General features: G+C 39.9%; 1 protein-coding gene across 1 annotated transcript; it reads left to right on the forward strand.

Annotated features, from left to right (window-relative positions):
- Positions 1-15,447: 15,447 nt before the first annotated feature.
- LOC128866806 (nucleolin) lies at positions 15,448-21,977 on the forward strand. Its single transcript, XM_054107795.1, has 2 exons — positions 15,448-16,611; positions 19,943-21,977. Exons 1-2 carry the CDS (start codon positions 15,829-15,831, stop codon positions 20,384-20,386), a joined length of 1,227 nt encoding a protein of 408 aa, XP_053963770.1. The 5' UTR covers positions 15,448-15,828; the 3' UTR covers positions 20,387-21,977.
- The last annotated feature ends 2,293 nt before the right edge of the window (positions 21,978-24,270 follow it).

Raw genomic sequence — 24,270 nt, forward strand, 5'->3', positions numbered from 1 at the left:
TCAATATTAATAAAACCCATAAAAAATGAATAATAAAAGTGTTTTTAATTTTTTTCTTAACTTAGTTTTAAAAATACCTAAAATTAAGGCGTATAGACAGGGGGTATCCCCTTAAGCAACTTAGTTTGGGGAAGGGAAACAAATGCAGGTGATTTTTATTCTGCTGATAAAACTATGCAGGCCTTGGCAACTTCAACTCTCTATCATTTGCGGGGATTTTTGTGAATTTAAAATTTTTAAGAAATACTTTTAATTTTTTTTTTATTTAAATTTTATTTTTTTTTATCATTTGCGGTGATTTTTGTGAATTTAAAATTTTTAAGAAATACTTTTAATTTTTTTTTTATTTAAATTTTCTTTTTTTTTATCATTTGCGGTGATTTTTGTGAATTTAAAATTTTTAAGAAATACTTTTAATTTTTTTTTTATTTAAATTTTTTTTTTTTTTTATGGGGCGTGTCGCACCCTACTAAAGGGTGATTTTTTAAGATCTATAGGAAAGATTTTCAAACAAACACACGTAAAATTCAGAAAAATGCATGAACTTTTTATTTTAATCGATTGTACAGCCCATATAATTTAATGTTTGAAGATTATTTCATGCAAATGTTGACCGCGACTGCGCTTCAAATGGTCCATCCGCTTAGTCCAATTTTTGCATACTCTTTCCAACGTTTCGGTCAGTATCTCACATATAAATGCTTTAATGGTGTCTTCCAATGGGTTTATTGAAGCAGGCTTGTCTGAGTAGACATGAACTTTAACATAGCCCCACAAAAAATAATCTAAAGGCGTTATATCGCACGATGTGGGTGGCTAATTGACAGGTCCCGAACGTGAAATAAAATGTTCACCGAACTCGCCTCTCAACAAGTCCATTGTTACGCGTGCTGTGTGGCATGTGGCACCGTCTTGCTGAAACCACATGCCATGCAAGTCAAGCTCTTGCATTTTGGGCAAAGAAAGTTGGATATCATTTCACGGTAGCGCTCACCATTCACAGCTACGTTACGATTCGCAGCATCTTTGAAGAAGTACGGTCCAATGATACCTCCAGCCCATAAATCGCACCAAACTGTGACCTTTTCTGGACACATTGGTAGCTCTTGCAATTCTTCTAGCTGATCTTCACTCCAAAATCGACAATTCTGCTTATTTACGTACCCATTGATCCAAAAACGAGCTTCGTCGCTGAACACAATTTTTCGACTTTAAACTTTCTTAACAGAACACGCATTTTTATAATAAAATTCAATGATTTGCGAGCGTTGTTCGGTTGTAAGACGGTTCATGATTAAATTATAGAGTAAACTGAAGATGTTTAAAAGTGAAACAAAACACGAAACGTGCGTCAGCTGTTTAAACCAACTGTTTAAAAAGATAATAGCTAAAATATCACCCGTTACAAGTATGCACACAAAGCTAGTCCACTTTCGTCATGCGCTGTGATGTCAATACTAATACCAATACATGCAAACGAGTTAAACTTATTTCTTTTCCTCGTTTTATACCTCTTCAACTCACTACGGCCATCGTTAATAATCACTAGGGAGTCGAAATTGAGAAGAAAAGAAGTATACTTGGCACACCTCTACCGCCCATAACGCTTTAACTTGCATACGAGTATTTTTAATTCACAAATGATTTCCATTTTCCCATTAGCAAAGGCAATGAAAGTCAGTCAGATAGCAAATACATCAGCACTTTCCCATGTCTCTGCACATAAAACGCATTACTTCCTTTATTGACTTTCTTCACTCAAAATTAAATTACTAAAGAGAGGAGGCACAAGCACACGCACACACACACACACACAGTAATATCCATACAAACACATACACATACATGCAATATTAATATTTAAAAGTGCAGTGCATTCTTCTGCGACGAATGTGTGTCTTTGGGGCAGTTAAGTGCATTCATCATTGCATGTCTCGTCACGAGAAAATACAATTTTTTATTTATTTATACATTTTATATGTAGGTTTGTGTGTATGTATGTATGCATGCATGCATATTTCCGTTGAGTCGGGGAAAGTGGGGGCGCTAATGTGTTGACTCGCTTGCCTGGCTTGGCTCACTATTTGTGCTACCCATGACCCAGTTTTTGTGACTAAAGCGCTGCAGCTCCGATTGTTCTGCCGTTACGGTGCCACATATTGCACGCATGCGCAGACATTACATTTCGAATGTGAATAAAAAAGCAAAGGCAACAGGTTCCCAATTTGATAATAGAGTTTCGACCATTGCTAGCGTGCAAAGGGTGTGGGGAGGATTGGTTGCGCGAAAGTAAGAAGCTACAAGTTTCGATTTCTGGGTGTTGCAAAAAAAAATGAGTTGCAAGAAAAATAAGTTTGTCTTTAAACTTTTAGCAATATGTGTGTGTGTGTTTTTTTTTTTTTTTTGCCTTCCCACGTTGCTCAAAATGCAATTCGCGGTAGATATTCTTGTTTTGCGCAAAATGCCAACTGGACTACAGCGTCAATAAGAATAAAAGCCTCCGTCAAGTGCAATTCTTGTTATGCACTTTTTTCGCTTGCCACGTCATGGACAGCAGGGTAGTGGCATTCCACCCAGGCACCCGCAGCCACCACTGCCATACCGCTAACTTTTGACGCGCTCACATCGATCACTCAATTGGTGAATGAGTTTGTCCGCTTGAATGGCTGACTGTTCGGTTTTTTTCTGGTCTGTACGCAGCAATCAGTGCAGGCCATTAATCACTTACGCTGGCTTCTCAGCGATTTATATGTATTTTTTTTTTCTTGTATTTTTACAGCGCATTTTTTGTTGTTGGTGCATTCATGAAATTTATGCGTTGGCAATTTATTTCACATGGCACTCGAAATTCCCAAACAATGTGTGACACTGGAATATGTCGCATTATATTTTTAGTATTTTCTTGTGTTTGCTGTTGTTGTTCTTACTTCGCTTGTTTTTGTAGCTGTTGCTCAATTTCGTGTTTATTTTGCTTTTTGCCCACCGTTGCATTCTTTTCTGATTGGAATTTAATGAGGAAGTGATTGTCAGTCGCTATTACAACACCAGCCGCTCACATTAACTTACACACACACACATACACACACTAAGCGAGCAATAACCCTGCAGGGAAAAGACGAACTAGTATGCGCACTTAATTCTCATTTTAAACGATTTTTTTTTAAATACAGTTTTTTGTTTTAACTCGATTTTCAATATTTTATGAATTTTTCTTAAGTCTCCTAGAGCAAATAGAGTAAAATTTTTTCTATGTATAATTTATTTCTTATAATGTATTTAATGAATTAAAATGTGTAAGCACGAAATAATTCTTAAGTGAACTCTGGGCTTCACTGCTATGGAACGTAATGTATGACGGCGTTCTAAGACTGGATATGCCCCCTAGAACTAAAGTCATTGGATTCGCGGATGTCATCCCGGTGGTAATGGTAGCAAAACATATTCACGAAATTGAAAGGATCGCCAGCGAATCAGTAAGCAGGATCAAGACTTGGCTAAGATCTATGAAGCTGGAATTAGCTGAGCATAAGACCGATGTAGTTCTAATAAGCAGCAGAAAGATAGTGAAAGCTATAAATGTAAATGTTGGGACTGTAACTTTTAGTTCAAAACCCGCTATAAAATACCCAGGAGTGATGGTTGACAGTCGTCTAAACTTCAAAACGCACCTAGAATAAGCCATCGGGTGTGCGTTTCTGTCACGAATAATGTCAAACAATGGCGGACATAGTCACAGCAAAAGAATACTATATAGCAGAGTAGTCAATTCGGTTCTTTTGTATGCCGGACCGATCTGGGCTTATGCACTGAACTTAAATAGCTTCACAAAAAAACTGACAACCGTCTATGGGCTAAGAGCTTTGCGGACTATCTGCGCCTTCCATACAATTTCGGATGATCCTTCCTTCGTTATAGCAGGACTAGTCCACGCAGGCATTTTGGCGAAAGAAATGCAGAGAGTGTATATAAGACTAGCTGAACTGGATGGTAGAGCAAGTCGTAAAACTATTGCAGAAGAAGAAAGGCGTCGTTCGATCGTCCACTGGTAAGACCAATGGGACAGATTACCGAAAGGTAGATGGACGCATGGGCTAATACCCATTCTTACGACGTGGTTAGAAAGGAACCATGGGGAAACCAACTCCCACCTAACCCAATTTCTTTCAGGGCGCGGAGTATTTTGGAAATACCACCATAAATTCGGCCATGACGGTTCCTCAAACTGCCCAATCTGCACGGAGAGGGAAGAAGACGCTGAGCACGTCTTGCCCACGCTATGCTCCCGAAACCTGTGGTATATTAAACGAAGAAAACATTATAGATTTTATGCTAAAATCGAGTGATAACTGGAAGCGAATCTGTGCGCATGCAAAATATATACACAATGATCTAAGACGTGTGGAGGTTTGTAGACGAAATAACAAGCAGCCTATGAGCTAACCAGCCCCGTGAGATAATTCCTTTTTGGACAGTTCCGCGGGTAGAGTGGTAGATAGTGGAGAGGTGTTTAATACGTAGGTGTAGCTGTGATGCTACAAATCGTGCATACTTCTATGCCGGTATAACAGTACTCATGAGAGTTTCCTCTTCACGGGCGTCATCCCGAAAAAAAGCCAACCAGAGTTGTTATGGAGACGGTTGATGGCATTCAGGTTGGAGTATTGTCCCTAGCTACCACAGAAAGGAGCATCCAGTGGCTTTCTCAAGTGATCGTCTAGCTGCTAAGCCCGGACATTTATAGAGCAATTGCTCAATAGTTTCCCTCTCTGAGAGGCTCCACAGCTTTTGCGATGGTGCTTAAATGGTAAATCTAGCTTTTCCGCGTGGGTGTCCATCGTGCAATGACCGGACGAACACAGCTACAAGTTTGGAAATTGAATGTGTTGGCGTCCCCAGAACTTTCCGCGACCTGCGTCTATTGGACTGGGCCAAAGAATTTTCGTATGACGCATATGACGAAATTAAGCTCTATTTCTACTGCGAAAAAGTTGTGCAATTCCCCTTTAACAACTGTCAGGGGGATGCCCGCGGCCGTTGACTGGCCGTTTAGTTGACCTCTGAGACAAATTCAGTCGACCTCTGGGACCAATTCAGTCGACTTATCATTAATTGAAATAAACCAGTACTATAAGCACTTTCAATATGAAATAGAATATTTAAAAGCATTCGAATGGAATGAAATGGATTTTTTTATATTGGGTTGGGGAAAAAGTAATGTCGTATTTTGTCAATTGAGCGCGACATTTAAACATGTCTTGCGTTGTACTTATGGCATCGGGTCACACTAAACGGCGATTTGAAGACGAGAATCTGTACTACAAGTGTCTCTTTGACAGTCTTGTGATTGGTCGTTTCAGTCTTAAGTTATAGCGCGTCAAAGAAGGAGTCCACCAAGCAAAAAATTCGTCATATTTTACGTTTTTACTACCTTAGAGGTAAAAATTCAACGAAAGCGGCGGCAAAAATTTGTGAAGTTTATGGGCCTGATATTGGTAGGCCAATCATCGTAGAGACTGATAAAATCGTTGAAATTATCCAAAGAGACCGGGATAAGAGCACTCGCTCGATTAGTCAGGAACTAGGTGTAAACCACAAAACCGTTTGGAACCATTTGCAGAAGATTGGATTCCAAAAAAAGCTGGATGTTTGGGTGCCACACGTGTTGACGCGAAAAAATCTCTTGGACCGAATCAACGCTTGCGACTCTCTGCTAAAACGGAACGAACTTGACCCATTTTTGAAGCGGATGGTGTCTGGCGATGAAAAGTGGATCACGTACGACAACGCCAAGCGAAAAAGATCCTGGTCGAGAAGCGGCGAGCCGGTCCAAACCATCGCCAAGCTCGGATTGACCGCCAGGAAGGTTTTGCTATGTGTTTGGTGGGATTGGAAGGGAATTATCCACTATGAGCTGCTCAACTATGGCTCTACTGTGAGCAACTTGACCGTTTGAAGCCGGCGATTGACCAGAAGCGGCCAGAATTGGTCAATAGGAATGGTGTTGTGTTCCACCAGGACAACGCTCGTACTCACACATCTTTGATGACCCGCCAGAAGGTACGGGAGCTCGGATGGGATGCCCTATCGCACCCGCCATATAGTCCGGACCTGGCACCAACTGACTATCATCTCTTCCGGTCCATACAAACTTTGTGATATCAAGTTGGCCTCAAAAGAGGCTTGCGAAAACTGGTTGTCTGAGTTTTTTGCAAATTAGGAGGGGGGGATAATGAAGTTGCCTTCTAAATGGCAACAAGTTTGCGAATAAAACGGGGCATATTTGACTTGAATCGGATAATTATAAGTACGTTAAATAATTTCTTCTCCTAACCCAATATATTTTAACTGGTCTAAAACTGCTTATTTTAGCAAAATATTGCGCAAGACTTCTTTTTTTTTTGCAAATTTTTATCAATTGGTATTTTTAGCGTACGAGTATTTTGCTGATGTATAGCCGAATAATTCACATTTCGCAGAGCATCGCCGTGTTAAAAATTTACTTGCCAACATGAAAAAAATATAGAACGCGGACTGGTGGGGCTGCCAAATGCACTGGTAGTAGACTGGTGCACAACTAATACTTTTCCCTGCAGGGAATATTCTCAGGCACAGGCATGGCAACATTCTCATTGTCGGCGTTCTCGTGGTGTCAGCTGCATTTTTTGCATGCCATCACGCGCGTCGTCACCACTCAGCGCGGCAAAATGCGCCGATCAATCAATTCAATTGAATTTGCATGTTGCCCTCGTTTCCATTTAAAACAAAAAAAAAACACAACAAGAAATGGATGATTACTTTTTATTGAACATTTGAAAAATTGTTTGTGCTCATAGAAGCGGCATTCGTATATATGTATGTGTGTGACATAAGCATGTTGCATGAGTGTAAGACGAGTAGCAGCACAAACTGCAATTGCATTTTTCTTAGTTGTCTCTGCCTTTTCTAATTTTGTTGTTGTTTTTTTTTTTGTAAGTTCGCGCATTGCTAATTGAAAGATGCAAATCTCGTTCGCAGGAAAAAACAACTGCCGCGCGCTGCATAAAAAATAGAGTACAAAGTCATGCAACATTAAATGTGGCATCCAAGCGAAAACTACAAAATTGCGGCCAGCATTGAAAGTTTTTGCATATTCATGCTAATGTAGGAGTCGTCGCTTCGCACAATGCAAATTTAGAAAACAAAATGAATGCAAATGTAAGTTTCTTAATCACAGTAAATACTTTGAAGAGTGGATTTTCAATGGAAATGTTTACTTGCGCCAATGGTCAGCCCATTTACTATCAGTGCTAAGAGGCTACGTAAATAGAGCTTGTCGTGAGCTCAATATGCACACTATAGCAGATCTTCCAAAAACGTTACATGTTGCATGCAATAATTACACTGTCCAACACTGGTTAATCAACGCGAATAAAAGTCTGCTTATAGAATTCTGAAAGAAGATGTCGCCACACATACAAACTGTCCGTTGAGTGCTAAACTCCGCCAGCTACAACGCCCGAGTTCGCAGGAAAAGGACTTTGCTAACCAAGGTGATTCAAATGAAGCGACTTTCCTTTGCGAAAGATCATATAAATAAGGAAGGTGAATTTCGAAACAAGATTATGTTTTCCGATGAAACTAAGTTGTGTGTTTACCGGTCGGATGGCAGTACTTTGGAGTTTGGAGAAGAGAGAATACTGCACTACATCAGAAGCATATTCAGATGACGGTTAAACAAGGTGGCGGTGGAGTCACGGTGTGTTGTTGTATTTCGTCTGCTAGAGTCAGAGAACTTGTACATATTTATAGAAAATATAATGGACAAGTATGTTTACCTCGCCATACTAGAAGAAAATTTGACGAAGAGTGCTTGAAAGCTGGGTATAGAATCCGATTATCGCTTTCAATACGACAATGACTTCAAACATTACCGGATCTAACTCGCACAGAAAACCCATGGGATCATCTGGATAAGCGGATTTTGGATACCAAATAACATCAAAACATAGACTAAAGGAAGTTTTAAGGGACGAATGGGAGCAAATAGGCTCTGATTTTACTAAAAAATTGGTTCGTAAAAAGGTTCGAATCTCGGTGAAGGACCAAAAAGAAGAAAAAGTTTTTTTTCTGATAGCTGTCGCCCCTCGCCAGGCAATGGCAAGCCTCCGATTGTATTTCTGGCATGAAAAAGCTCCTCATAAAAAAAATATTTCCCTTTCGGAGTCGGGAAAGGGTGTACGTGCTTTAGAGGTATTGGATTTTAAATTGAAATAAAACAACGAAAATTCAAGTTCATTGCAAATCTTTGGCATTTTTGTGTAGAACCATTCATGGCATTTATTTTTTAAAGAGAATCCCTTTCAAATGATGGCCGTAACTGCGTCGTAATTCATCTATCCATAAACACCAATTTTGAATGACTCATTGGAGGACTTCGGTCGATATCTCATGAATAACTTTAGTAATGTTGGCTTCCAATGCCTCAACCGAAGCTGGTTTATCCAAAAAGCAGTTCGACTTCAAATACAAAAATCTACCCACAAATAAAAGTCCAAAGGTGGGATATCACACGATCTTTGTGGCCAATCCACTGGTACGAGACGAGAGATAATTTGCACACCAAAACGATGAAGCAGTAATTTTATTGTTTCTCTAGCTGTATTACAAGTAGCGCCGTCTTGTTGGAACCAAATGCTGTCTCCACAACGGGTTCACAGGCTTCATTTTTCGACATCAAAAGACGTTTCTCGTGGCGCGAAAGCGTTCGCCATTCACTGCTACATTGGCGCCAGCCTCATCTTTGAAGAAGTATGGGCTGATGATTCTGCCAAGCCATAGGCCTTACCAAACGGTTGTTTTCAATGGATGTGGTGTCTCTTATTGAATGGCTTCGGGTGGCTCTTCAGCTCCAATATGGCAATTTTGCTTATAGACGTAGCCGTTAAGAAAAAAATGGGACTCATCTCTGAACAAAAATTGAGTTCTAAAATATAGATCTTCTAAGTCAGCGCATTACTTGCATTGTGGCTGCCAAAACAAGCAAAAAAATAAAGAGAAAGACACAGTTACACATTGCATCGGTGGCGCCAACAAGAGGAAGTGAGCAATCGCGGTAATAGCGCAGACTCACCAAATTTTGCGAAGCCCTCAACCATCTATGTGATCCTTCTGCTAGAAAAATTTGACACACAGATGCCGCTCCAAGCAGTAAAAAGGCGTTGCGCCTAAGCAACGACAAGTGGGCATTACCACTACTTAAGACTGGTACCTGCAGGCTAATCACCTACCCTGTCAGGAAGCAAAACAGATTAACGAAACCAACGCAACACTGAGTCTTGTCGAGGCCCTATGCTCCCGAGTGGAGTGAACAAGGAAACAAAAAAAAAATATGGATCTTCAACGAGTTTTTCAAGAGCCCAATGACTAAAATTATAAGGCCTTGGAAGACTTGCCGGCTTCGAAATTTGGACTATTCGTATTTTATATGCTTTGAAAGCTGCATCTTTTCTTAAAATCGCAAATTGTTGAAATCGACGCCGAAGCGATTCTTCCGGCTCTTCGGCTTCTCCTTTTCACTTCATCAAAAACTAGTAAACCATTTTGCTACTATTTTTCTAGTCAACTCTTCGCGTTCTAAAACATAAGAAACAAATTCAGCAACCTGATATTTCAACATAAATTATTTCTGCTAAATTTTGGTTTTTCACAATTAGACTTTTGATATTTGATCAATCTTCGTCTCAGCAAGAAAGTTTTTCATGTCCTTAACGCGGTGAGTTCTGGCTGAATCCCAAACTAGTAAACCTCTATTCAGATTCCTCAACAGTGGTGACAGCATAAAACCAACCCACTCTCTTATAACTGCTTGGGTGCCCCAGACTTTTTCACTTTCAATGGCATAAATGCCTGAAACATGTTGAATCTGGTCTTTTTTACCTTTAATGATTAAAAATGGCGTTACTTTCTTGCCATCTAGACGAATCGCCAAAATACAAGTAGCACGTGCACTATCGTAACCGATAGAAGGAACGTAAATTGACAAAGAAGCCTTGTGATGAACTGTCGTTTAAGCTCTTTGGCCTAGGAATACGGCGCTCTCATTCATAGCAATCATATTGGAGATTTGGTATTTCAAAAAATCGATGCCATCAGCAAAAAGCTTAAACGCAAATCCACGTTTAACAATTGCATTGTCTTGCAGCTTAAACAATGTTGTTGATCTCTGTTGGAGGCAACTCATATCGTTTAAGGAAGTTGTCCAACCAGTATGACAACGCTTTAAATTCTTCTGTGGGTCTATCAAATTCAATTCCTGTTTCAAGGGCAAATTTATGAATATCAGCCCTGCGCACAACCAAAGCCATTGCTCTGCTGCCTGCAATCCATTCTCAGGTGCAATCTTCTAACTCAGAAAATAACGGCTGCACACCTATGCCAACTCTGCGTTTTTTCTCATTTCCTTGTTCCACCAGTTGACACAGGTAATCGTAGTCTGCACGCCATTTACGAACCATATGTAGATACAGCATCTTCTCTTTACGGAATACTACCAGACTTACACCCCTGGAGTCTTCCACGATCCCCTTTTTGTACTCGACGGAATAGCTTCTTCGTTTTGTACTCATAACGAATTCTTTTTGTTACATTATTTTATCTAGAGCATATTTTCGAGGGATGTCTTTTTTTCGGAAAAAGACTGTACTACAACAACAACTATTTTCGACAGTGCGTATAAGATGGAGTGTATCACCTATGCCATCCTTTTTACAATAATTTGTGGGAACAAAAAATCAGTAACGTTTGTTTTTGTTTGTACTGGTGGCTTCTGCTTCACTTGCGAATAAACGAAGTGGGTCAGAGATCCAAATGGATCCACCCAAATATGACTCATTGTAGATACCTCGGCTTCCCCATGGCGACATATGGAGTTTTTGAGCCCCAATTGCGATTGCGTTAATTTAATTTGTTAACACAGCCCCTGAGGTAAAAATGAGCTTCACCTGAAAATTTTGTTTTTAGACTCTTTTCTTTAAGAACATATTTTTATAATTTCCCAACACTGTTCAAGCGTAAACGGGGCAATTTTTTAGATGTCTAACCATAAATAACGCTTCTGCCATATCGCATATGTCATTTTAGCTATCAAAGTAAAACAAAACAAAAAAAGATATTTCAAATTTCAAATGCTAGATTGACTACCCAGTTTATGTTCTTAAAGAAATTAGTGATTTGTTATCGAACCTAAAATTAGCGCATAAACTGTGTAACAACAACTGTGAACAGCAATCGCGCGGCAAACCAAAAGAAAAGCGAAAGGTTTCTTTCTCGATTTAAAAGCCGGCGTAAAAAAAGCAGCCACCAAAAGCGTCAACGATGTGGTGCAACATTGCATACCACAGTTTTACGCAAATACTTTAAAGTGCTATTGTCGCTGTCGTATTGGCTGTCAAATTTAAATTGCGGCTGTTATGCAAAAATGTTAATGTTAGAGTATGAATTTCATACAAATGTTCGCGGAAATGTCCAAAAATTATTACAAGTGCAAAAATACAAATTTACATATACAAGCATACATACATACAAGCCGGGTAATGTGCATAGTATTCCGCTAAGGCTTCACAGTTTGCCTTCTGCTGTTTTATGAAATACGATCCCGTTTTCGGGGCGGACATGAAAAATTTGTACAACTGCAATGACATTTTTTTCTTTCCCTTTATAGACTTTTCAAAATGTTTATTATTTACTATTATGCGTGGGAAGTCCTGCAAGTGACTGGCAAATATCATGTTGCGATACATATAAAATGTTCAGTGCCTTTGTTGGAGGCCAAAAAATATGGTCTCTTATAATTTTCCAACTTCTTATTACCGAAGTAAATGAAAGCGTTTATTTGCTTTTGGGTTCACAGGAAATATATTAGCAGAGTGGTGCATTGAATAATTATTGTAAATAATTCGTGACATTTATGTAGCGCAGGAAACTAGGCGAGACATTTTTAAACGCGCTTAGTAGAGCCTAAGTTCAGGCGGATTTTAAATCACTTTTTTTATTACAAATAAACCTTTTTTGTTGCGTTCATATCGAACGGAAAACAGAGCAGAAAGCAATGTGCTACAGGGTTTTCCTATAAGAGTAAGTCGACACGTTGAAATAGTACTGAAAGAAATATAAATATATATTATTTACTTTATTTAATTTGAATGGTCGCAGGTGTTACATACATCCAGAATTTTCAAAAAATCGATTTTTTTACAGATTATTATCCTTTATAGTTTTAGGCGAATATCTGTGGAAGTCGATTGTAAAAAGTCCCCATAGATACAAAGGTATGAAGAAAATATAACTGCCCAACGAAAGTTTGATGGGCACAGGCAGCTGTCCTGCGTTTGAGGCAGCTGGCCGTTACTTTTGTAGCCTTTCAGGCTATCGGTTCTTTTGATATTCTAAGGTGTGGATGGGGGCATCTATAAAACATAATGAGAGTACGTTTAGGGTGGATATGCTAAGGGTTATGAAACTTAAGGTTAGTTCTTGCTTTAAGTGCGCGCGACCTCGGGCGAAATGCACTTGAAAGTTTAAACTCGTTTTTCTCGAAACTACTTTTTCCGGCACGCTCGCCATGATAATTCATACAGTTTTTATTATTTTCTGAAGTTTTTTGTTTTTTTTTTTTTAATATTAGAAAGTGTTTTCTCTATAGTTTGTCGAGCCAGATTTTTGATATTTTTATTAAAAAATTTTACAAACATAATTAAATTGTGACATTTATGACGTAAAACGCAACCCTTTTTTAAAATGCCATTAATTGCAAAGTTTTTCGAAATCCAAAAATCCGGCTCGACACTACAACCACAACTTTATTTAACAACTTTTTACAAATCCATCAACATTGCCAGAGGTCCCTCTTTACGACGAAAAAGTCACTCTTTGGTGCGGCGTTAGTGCGAAAACTATTATTAGGCCGTTTTTCTTCGCGAATGAAGATGCTCAAGCTGGTACCGTCAATCAGGAGCGTTATCGCGATGTGATAACCCCTTTTGTGATGCCAATTAATCGTCGAAAGCGTATGAGGCAGTTCTGGTTTCAACAAGACGGCGCTCCACCACTCACAGTTCGTACCACAATCGATGAAGAAATAGTTTCCTCGTCGTTTGATGGCGAAAAATGGCGATTTTGACTGGCCACCGCGTTCGCCCGATTTAACGCCACCTGACTTCTTCTTGTGGGGATATTTAAAATCAAAGGTTTATATTAATAAGCCAAAGACCATAGAAGAGCTCAAGAACAAGATCCGTGAGGAAATAGACGCTATTCCAGCCGAAATGTTAGCTAAAACTATGGAAAATGCTGCAAAACGGGCACAATAAGCCGCACAGGCTCAAGGCGGCCATTTGAGAGATATCATATTCAAAACGTGATGTCACCAAATCTACTTGTACCAAATAAAATGATTATTATCGTCAACACCAAAAAAGTTGAGTTTTTCTTTGATTTAAAAAAACACATGGGTCCGTCGAATATGGGCAACCCAGGATGTAAGGCGTTTTTCAATAGGTGCGCTTAAACTTTTTTCCGATAGGGAGAGCGAACGACGCAATATTTTTTATTTTTCGCGTATTATTTGTAAACTTCATTAGTATACATTTCATCATGGAACGCTACACACTTGAGCAACGATTGCAAATCGTGCAAATTTTTTATGAAAATAATCGTTCTGGGCGGCCGCCGTAGCCGAATGGGTTGGTGCGTGATTACCATTCGGAATTCACCGAGAGGTCGTTAGTTCGAATCTCGGTGAAGGCAAAATTAATAAAAACATTTTTCTAATAGCGGTCGCCCCTCGGCAGGCAATGGCAAACCTCCGAGTGTATTTCTGCCATGAAAAAGCTCCTCATAAAAATATCTGCCGTTCGGAGTCGGCTTGAAACTGTAGGTCCCTCCATTTGTGGAACAACATCAAGACGCACACCACAAATAGGAGGAGGAGCTCGGCCAAACACCTAACAGAAGTGTACGCGCCAATTATTTATTTATTTTATGCTGCTACTTTAAATCCAAATAATTCCAAAAAATCATCTTCAGTGATGAAGCTCACTTTTGGCTCAATGGCTTTGTCAACAAGCAAAATATGCATTACTGGGCAGAAAGCAATCCACACGTGATTCATGAGGCACCGTTGCATCCCGAAAAAATCACCGTTTGGTGCGGTTTACGTGCCGGCAGCGTAGTTGGCCCATATTTTTTCATTGACGAGAACGATCGCCACGTTACTGTGAATGGAAATCGATACCGCGACATGATAAACGATTATTTTTGGCCGCAATTGAATGGTATGGACTTAGACGACATGTGGTTTCAACAGGACGGGGCCACAAGCCACACAGCACACGCTACAATTGATTTGTTGAAGAGTAAGTTCGATGAGCGCATTATTTCCAGAAATGGACCGGTCGAATGGCCGCCGCGCTCATGTGATTTGACGCCTTTGGACTATTTTCTTTGGGGTTATGTGAAGTCATTGGTCTACAGTAACAAGCCGGCGACGATTTGTGAGCTCAGAGCCAATATTGAACGCGAAATTGCTGGAATTTCGGCCGATTTATGCAAAAGAGTGGTCGAAAATTGGGTTCAACGATTGGACTTCGTAAAACGTGCACGCGGTGGTCAAGCAAAAGAAATCGAATTTCACACTTAAATGTATATATTCAAACTCGATAATAAAAAAAAAAATTTGTTAAAAAAGTCAAACCGTTTGTGTTTTATTCAAAAAAAAAGTTTAAGCGCTCTTACTGAAAAACGCTTTACTTAGAAAAGTTGGAAAATTTACTTAGTCAAAAATTCCACCACAGTAAAATTCGCGCCCAAACAACAGGTCAACTGCAAAATAAGCAGCTTTCACATTAAAAAATTGAAACATATACACAGTAGCTTTTAGATAGTTTGCAAATAGGCCACAAAGCTTTGACTTGTAAAGCTTTTAAATGGTGTTCGTGTTTAATAAATTTCCCCTGCTCGCATATTTAATATAATTTTCAGTTAAGAACCGGTGAACAGTTAAGGAGAAGTATTCCTGCGAGGCAACGAGCAAGAGAGCACTTCAGGCAAAGCTGCGTGAATGCATACATAACAACAAATACAGAGAGCTTTTCCCCACAAAGTCCTTGTTATCAGAGATGGCGTGCTCTACACTTGGTTTTGTCACAGCTTTCATCCCCCATAAGTCAAGAGATTTTCATTTGCAAAGATGTTCTCCATGCTTCGGCTTCTATTTTTTTCTAGCAACATTGGGATAAGACTTGCGAGTGCAAATTGTCTGCCAAACAACAAGTAAACTTTTGAATTGTACATCGTCCTGAGAAAAGGAACAAGTAGCGGTAGAATAGAGAAAATACACACACACACATAACTTCGGAGTACTCAGGCAACGAGCGCAATTGTGAGAGTTTTTGCAAACTAGCAAAAGTAGCTGCACAAGAAAAAGCATAAAAACGATTTTCACGTTTAGCCGAAGCGCTGACTTGAATTGCAGACGAAACGAACAGAAAACGGAATATTTTGCATCTATTTGTTTGTGGTGAAATTAATTGCAAAATTAGATAATAAATAATTTTATTAATTCAACGATTGATTTGAATGCATTTCAAATTCAAGTAAGTGAAGTGAAAAGTGCAAAATTTGTATCAACAAAAACCTTCCGACGATTCAAACGAAAATTTGCAAAATCTGTGTAGAGCAAAACCACCCACTCACTACTCACCGGGCGCATATTTAATTCTGTTGCCGTTGCCCACCATCATTCACTCGCACCACTCTCATCTCACCAACAAAGTTCTTTGAGCCCGCATCAACATGCGAAGTCGCACAGAATTGGTGACCACCACTTTCGAGGATTCCGAGGAAGATTATAGCGAGGATGATGACTCTGAGGAGGATTGGCGTCCAGCCGCCTCTTCTTCGACCAACAAAAATGGTAAAAAGCAGAAGCAGACGCGCACGGCTGGCACCGCTGGTACATGCAGCAGCAGTGGCGGCGGCGGTAGCGGCGCCGGCGGAGGTGGAGGCAGCAGTGCTAAGCGTGGCCGGAAACGTAAGGGCGCTGCGAGCGTCGGTGGTAAACAGCAAACAGCGGCGACTAAACGAAAAGCGCCTGCTAACTACGAAGAAAGTGACGATGATGCTGATGACGACGATGCTGAGGTGGATGAAGAGTTGAGTGATGAAGAGTTGGACGATTATGAAGACTATGAAGCGCAAGCATCCACTGCGACTGGCGCAAATGCTGGCGGACCAACTACTGCGGCCACCGCAAAGAAAGGTAGCGCTAGTGACGGTAGTGCTGGTGGTGGTGGTGGTGCAGGTGCAGGTGCTGGTGCTGCGAATAATTTGCCACCTAAGAAACAATTCACAGAAAAAAGCACCACCGCATCCGTCTCCGGCGCGGCGGCTGCCGGTACTTCTTCTTCAGTTGCTCATCATTCGCTTGAGTTGTTGTTATACAAGCGTGATTTAAACGAGGATTACTGCAAAAATAATCGACTTTGTTTGTGGCGTAAGGATGCTAATAATTTATTGCAGAAATATATACGTGTGAAGACCGCACCAGAGGAGCTGCTCTTCACATCCAGTTCAGTGGTGAGTTGCAGAAGTATTTGCATGCATTTCAAGAGTATTTAGAGAGTAGAAAATGAAAATGTATTGTAGATACAACAAAAAATGAAAAAAGTAGGTCATAAAATTCGACAATTTCTGGAAATGTGCGGCCTTTCTGCGACAAAACTCAACGAACGAAGCCTTTTTATTGTGTTGAAATGAGGTTTTTACAGTAGAAAACCCAAGTAATGGATAGTAGGAAGAATTATTTGCTACTATTAAGCAGTGAACCACTAATGCCTTACATGGCAAGAGCAGCATATGATAGTGGAAAAGCGCTCAACGCCCAAATTACAACTAATCCGAGTACCCGTCATCTTTCAAAGTGCTTTGTTATCAGTCAAATTTATTGCGCAATAGTGTAACCTTTTCTAGTAATCGGTATCCAGCCGCCTTGGTAACGCTATCAACAACATGAAGATGACCACAGTGTGTGGTGAAAATGTTTCTGCATTTCTGCACTTATCAAAAGCTATTTCGAGCCGGAAGGTTGATGTTGCATATTTCAAGGCGCACTATCTAACAACTTCCCAACTTTTGAATTGAATTTTATGTAGAACGAGATTGAAAGAAGTTTGTTGCGTATTCGAAAGCGTAAATTATCCCATTATTTAAGAAACACATTATTTAAGAGACTACTGTAGTGTCTTTCAGACTGAAGTGATGAAAGGAGCGACACTGATACAGTGCGATGCGATATCCAGAAATGACATCTACATGTTCACTGATAGCCAAGCGGCGATGAAATTCCTCACAAAACCGTCGACAACCTCCAAGGTAGCCATGAAATGCCGCACATCTCTTAACGAGATGGCTGAGTCATTTCACTTAAAAGTAAATGGGTTCCGGACCAACGCGACATTGCGGGTAACAGCAGAGCAGATGAACTAGCGAGATTTGGCACCAAATTGTCCGATGAGTACATAGACAACGACATAGGGATACTCTTACAAGCATCTAAGCTACTCATCTTTAAAGAGATTGTAAGGAAAGTAAACGATAGATGGCGCAATGAAGCCACCTGCAAAATCGCCCGTCAAAGTGTGGGCGACTCTAAATGCTAAACGCACAGAATCTCTGCTAAGTCAAAATAAGCACAGTCCTTAGCACAATGATTTCAGTCATAATGGGGCACTGCTTAATAGGTAGACACGCCCAAACGATGGGTATGCAAACACATCACTTCTGTAGAAGTTGTCTAGATGAGGACGCGGTAGAAACAATCTCGCACCTACTGTGCCACTGTCCTGCTCTATCCAGACGCAGGTTTACAATTCTAGGTAAACAATTTTTTAATGAGTTGGAAGATCTCAGTTTTGCAGAAATCAGAGATATTCTAAAATTTTTGAAAAACACACGTTGATTTTAGGAGAGATGGGGACAAGCATTTGAGCTACGAGCCTGAGTGTGTCCCACAGGACAACCGCTTCAACCTAACCTAACCTAAGAAACACAATTTCAATCATGTTTCTGTCTCGGCTGGTTTCGCAGTGGCGCATTCTATTTATCCCAAAACTTTGGATACTGCTTCTGATTCTATCTCACGAATGGCTTGGCCGATTGGCCAAGTGGATCCATAGGGGCCAGAATCCTTAATGAGTTCTTCGCATAATAGCGACCATTTACGGCACTACACAAAAAAGGGTCCAACGACGTCACACAGCTGCTTCGAGGTGATCAATTGACAACGCCGAGAAAGCTGATAATATAATTGTGGGACTTGGCGCGCAAAAGATCTATTATGGCATGGAAACCAAAGGTCGTCCAAGTCTATGTCTTCAATTTGCGGACACAAAAAATCATTTAGCTTTACTCTTTAGAGCTCACCGTTGCCCGAAATGACGTTTCCAGCAGCAATTTCAAAGAAAAATGGGTAATGATCTTAACCTTCTAACTTTGATGCCAATAGGCCAATGAATACAGCCACACGTGTCATATCATTGGATCTGCATTTTACCAGCGTAATGGAACTTTTCGTAAGATCATTATTGGGCACAGGGAGCTCGGCTGTTCCGCAGCCCGCCATATGCAATATGTAACCCAGTTTCTTTTTAAGATCTTAATTTAATTTAATCACGCGGTTATGGGAAACATAAAATATTGTTTGTTTAAAAAATTGTAGTCGAGTTCATTTTTATATTCTATAAACTATAAAAACGAAAAAATAAATAATTGGCAAAACACAAAACAATTATTGGCAAAAAAATCTCATTCCTCAACCCTAAAAACTTATCTTTCCATCCTTACTCCCGTACAACAGTCAGCGCATTATTTGCATTGTGGCTGCTAAGCCAAGCAAAAACAAACAATGACATATTGCATCAGTGGCGCTGCAAGAGGAACCAGGCAATCGTGGTAATACCGCAGACACACGAAACTTAGCGAAGTCCTCAACCATCTGCGCGATCCTTTCGCCATACAAATGTGAAACACAGATGGCGCTCCAAGCAGTAAGATTGTTCGTAAGCAACGACAAGTGGGCATTTCCACCACTTAGGATTGGTAGCGCAGGCTAGTCACCTACCCTGTTAGAAATCAAATAGATTAACGAAACCAACGCAAGACAAGTCTTGTCGAGGCCCTATATTCCCGAGAGGAGTGAACAAGGAAAAAAAGAAAAATGGTGTTTGGCCAATATCTTGCTCCTATTTGTGGTGTGCGTCCACATGTTGTTCCACAAATAGAGGGACCTGTAATTTTGAGCCGACTCGGAACGACAAATAGTTTTTATGAGGAGCTTTTCCATGACAGCCATACACTCGGCGATTTGCTATTGCCTGTCAGGGGGCGACTACTATTAGAAAACACATTTTCTTTTATTTGATGTTTCATGCAACTTGCAGCTGCAGCAGCATTTATTTTAGAAGATCCTCAGCCTTTTGGCTTAGATATTTATTGGCCCATGTTCAGTAAAGAGTTCGCGAGCCTCACAAGGTTGGATCCATTGGCAAGAGTTGTTAGAAGTGAATGCGCTATGAAGAACCTTTTTCGCATCAAGTAAATGTGGCTACAAAATCATGCGTCTCCAATGTGTCCGTTGCTGAAAATGCTGAAAATAAATGTTCCTGCTTGAGCATAGTAGCCAATCCTCAATTAAGACCTTTAAAGACCCTTATAAATGCGATAAAATTTTACTTTTATTTCTTGTGTTGGTGCCATTTCATCAGATCTCTTAATTCATATTCATGCCAGGATCTACTGACTATATGAAATATTGCTTTATTTAAGGGAGTTGATAAATATTTGTTTCAACTCGAAATTTCTTAAAGAACTCTATGTCTCTTTCGTGTGTAATTTTACATTTTTTCTTCAGTATTCCAGTTGGGATGACAAGCGTTTGTCCGATTTTGTGACCATCAAGGTGACATGCTTGGATCCAAATAATCGACGCGTAAAAATTATGGACACCACTGAGCTCAACAAATTGGCCAAGGAGCAAGTAAAAAAGAACGAATTGCAAAAATTGAATAAACGGAAACACAATGACGACGATGACAGCGAAGATGATGATGACAACGACGATGACGACGATGAGTTAGACGACGAAGACGATGAGTTGGATTACGATGAAGCAGTTGCGTCCAAAGCCAAAAAGGGAACTAGCAAAGTACTTCAAAAGAAAATGACTACAAAACCCGGGATGAAATTGCTAAAACGAAACGATAGCACTGACGAAAATGACAATGAAGAAGAAGAACTCGATGAGGAAGACATCGATGACGATGAGGATGATGGGGAGGACGATGATGATGAGTAAATTTGCGGATCGCACCGAAATATATGTAATTAAATGTATTCGTATCTAATAATTATTATCAGATTTTAATACTTAATTAGTGAAAATAGGAGCAAAGTTATAAAATACTCTGTAATTTACTGAGTAAGTAATTTTAAAAAACACATTAAACTTATATTAATATGTTTATGCTAGAGTCAGAGGTCGTAACTTTGACGCTCCGAGGTTTAATCAGCCAATCTACAGAACGAATAATATAACGTAGTTGGAGTTCAAGCCATTGGCTAAGAGCTTTCGCGAAACAAAAATATTGAGCGAAGCCTCAGAATTGAAGAGCGAAATAAAATATATAAAATATTTAGCGAATGAAGTTGGTTCGCGTATTATTTTGGTTTCCGCTAACGCGCTGACGAACGTAATAGACTATCGCTGTTTCGCATATTTGTCCTCGTGGTGATTGGCCGGGATGGAAAGCCCTGCCAGCAAAGGTAAGCAGTAAAAGGGCACGAAAGACAGTCGAATGTAGAGAATGCGTGTGCTACCGAATGCGATTGGCAATAGATTTTGTCAGTGAACGAATCATTCGTTTGACACTTCGTTCGTCGAACAAGAACGCGTAAATTATAGAACTCGGATGAGAGGCGATTTAGTTGGCATACGAATCATTCATGTGACAATTCATTCGACGAACAAGAACGCGTAAATTATAGAACTCGGATGAAAGGCAATTTAGTTGGCATACGAATCATTCATGTGACAGTTCATTCGTCGAACAAGAACGCGTAAATAATAGAACTCGGATGAGAGGTGATTTAGTTGGCACTCGAATCATTCATGTGACAGTTCGTTCGTCGTATAGAATAAGGCCGTAAGATATTTTCTCTGTGTGCTCGTCGTGTTTATCTGACTTGAGACTTGACTAAGTCAGCCCAATGAGCGAAAGAGGTTCAATCTTTGACTACTATGAGATATACATACGAGTAAGTACATACATACGTGAGAAAGCAAATTCAAGCCAAATTCAAGTTTAATAAGAACTTATTTCCACAAAATGAGGCAGTCAGAAAAAGTAAAGAGGCTCAAATTTAGGCTAAGTTTATAGGTTGACATAATTAAAAAAAAATGCTGAAAATTCGCAAAGTTATAAAAATCGAGAGAAAACGGAATGGTTACTTCAACTCAAAGAATATCAATAAGAATTCAAATTAAATTGACGTTCGTAATTTACAAAAAACCAAAAACAAAAAAAAAAACAAATGAGATAAAACTAGAAACCTTAACTACGTAGAAAATTCAGTTACATCATTTATTTTATTGTGTTTGTTTCTGTAAGAAAATCTGAAAATGATATGAAAATTCTTAGATGTATGGAATATTTATAAAATTATATTATATACAGTAGTACATGTGGATGTGTCACAAGCCACGACGCGAATAAGCTTTGTAAGAATGTGCATGTGCTTTTTGTATAAGTATGTGTAGCAAGAACCTTTGGTCTTAATTTTAAAATTAACGATTTTTGTATTCATAAAAGTAATCAAACATTTTTGAAGCCAAAAACGTCGGCGCACAGTGTAAAGGTGCTGGCCAATAAATAAAAAGAAACAATAAAAATCGCTATTCTAATGAAATTTTAATTCCGATTGAACGAAAATATTCCGAGTAGAAGGTACCAACGCTGTTTGTCCCAAACTCAATGGCTTGTTTGCCACTTAATTCTAACTGCATAAAAAAAACTATACAAAAGTTACCAACGCACAAATCGCCATACAACGTACGACTACCCAACTCAAAGCGGTCTTCATCAGCAGCAGCATGCAGACTAGCGAACCCACCTAATTGTGGATAGACTATTGACCTTGTGAGATTAAGTCCCCACCGGTCCTTGAGTGTATCGAGAAACTTCATCTGTTAAATACGTACAATCGCACCCGGCTAATTTGGCTCCCGGGACACAGGGGTATATTGAAATTGAAATTTGAAAAGGTCGAGCAAAGGAGCACCAGGAGATTTGGTGGCTCCTAAAGCACTCAGGCTAAAAAGCCCATTATATTTAAAACTCTGGAAAGGGGGTGGATAGTCAAGGAGGGAAGGAGAAAAGTATCAGAGAAAGAGATATGAAAGAATAGAGATAGAGATAGATATACATATTTAGTCCTGTGAGTATTTTCCAGACTCTTTGGCAAATGTGTAAATGTCCTCCAGTTTTAGATAACGAATATTACTCACGACATCGGAACCCAAAACTTGTAGCCGTGCTCTAGCAAAGGCAGGACACTTACAGAGAAAGTGATCAGTGCTAACCGCCTCCTGCAAGCAAGACAGGCACATTGGGTCCTCAATGATTCCAATGGTGGTCATATGCTGACCCCATGGGTTGTGTCCTGTAAGTATCAGGTCGTCTTTAGGTGCCAAAAACGGAGGATACTGCTCAGATAGCAACCTAAAGATATCTCTGTGTCCCGAAGTTCCGTCTTCGTGCCAGAAACCATATTTATGGAGTCTACACATTGCTTTTATTGCTTCCTGTTGTATCTTAAGATCGAAGGTAAGCAAATCAAGCGTAGCATTTAAGGCATCGCCGGAGATTGTACTCATGGCACCCGTAATGCATAAACATACACTTCTTAACAGCCTTTATAGTTCCCGGATTCCCCATGCTCCGTCGCCACCAGACCACAGAGGCGTAAGTGATGATTGGTCTGATAAGTGCTGTGTATATCCATAGGACCACAGCAGGTTTCAGACCCCAGGTCTTACCAAAGGCTCTACGGCATTGCTGAAAAATCCTCAATGTGCGATTCACCTACAGTAAAACGTGTGTTGCCCAAGTCAGCTTCTTATCCAAGATTACTCCAGGGGTATAACTGTGAACGAAGTAGCGGACGCATTGGCAAGAGAGGTTGCGGCCTCGTTATTAATAGGACCCGAACCCTTCCTTGCTATGAGACAACGCAACATCAAGGAGAAGATTAGGAGTAAAGAGGTAAAGTTACGGCAATTTAGCTGGCACAAAACTATGTGACTACGCCAGGCGAAATCCTTACTGGGAGGGTACAACCATAAGAGGTTTAAAAATCAAAAAACTCTCCCAAAGGATCCCCTGCGAATGCTCACGGTTAGCTGCACCTGATCGGGATATGGTCCACCGACTCTTGTCGTTTACGTGACCAATCCCAGAAAACTCCAATGCATCTTCTCCTTGATTTCAGCGCTGTAGTGCAGAGAAGGTTGAGATATCTCGGACATTTCCAACCCGAAGAAGCGCACATACGCTCAGTCCAACCCAGTTCTACCTTAAGTTTAATAATGGAACTGGGTTAGAATTAGTTACTGTGATGAGTAGAGGGCACAAAAGACCACAAGGTCGAAGTGCAAACCTCCATTTGATCTAAATCTAAATCTAATTGAGCTACTTCAAGAACTCTAGACCAATTAGTAGATTGAGTCAGGTGAGCTAATTTATGACTAACTTAGATGAACGCCACGGGCGGCCTCCCAGCAACGGAAGAAAAGTTAGTCAAATTCCGCTTACATTCATATTTTATTTTAAGCGACCTTTCAGGCAGAAGTAAGAAATATTTCATTTCGCAGATTATTAAATAAATAAATGAAATGTAAAATAAAACGAGAATAGTACTGATAACTTCCTAAAGTGATGTTGACGTCATCCCACCTCTGGCGGCTCGGCAGGTCATCAATCTGTATCGATGCACCATTTGCCATGCTGACAACAACAATATTGAGGGAGAAGATGAACAGATTTTAGACTTTTTTATTTTAAGTAATACAATTCGCATATCGAGTTGGCAAGCCCATTTTTTAGCATCACACTCAGACAAAAGGTATCATCAAAGAGAGCAAGAAAGAAAAATGCTCAGTAAGCAATTTCTACTGGGGAGATG

The sequence above is a fragment of the Anastrepha ludens genome, chromosome 6, assembly GCF_028408465.1.
Source record: "Anastrepha ludens isolate Willacy chromosome 6, idAnaLude1.1, whole genome shotgun sequence".
In the NCBI taxonomy this organism is placed as follows: Eukaryota; Metazoa; Arthropoda; class Insecta; order Diptera; family Tephritidae; genus Anastrepha; species Anastrepha ludens.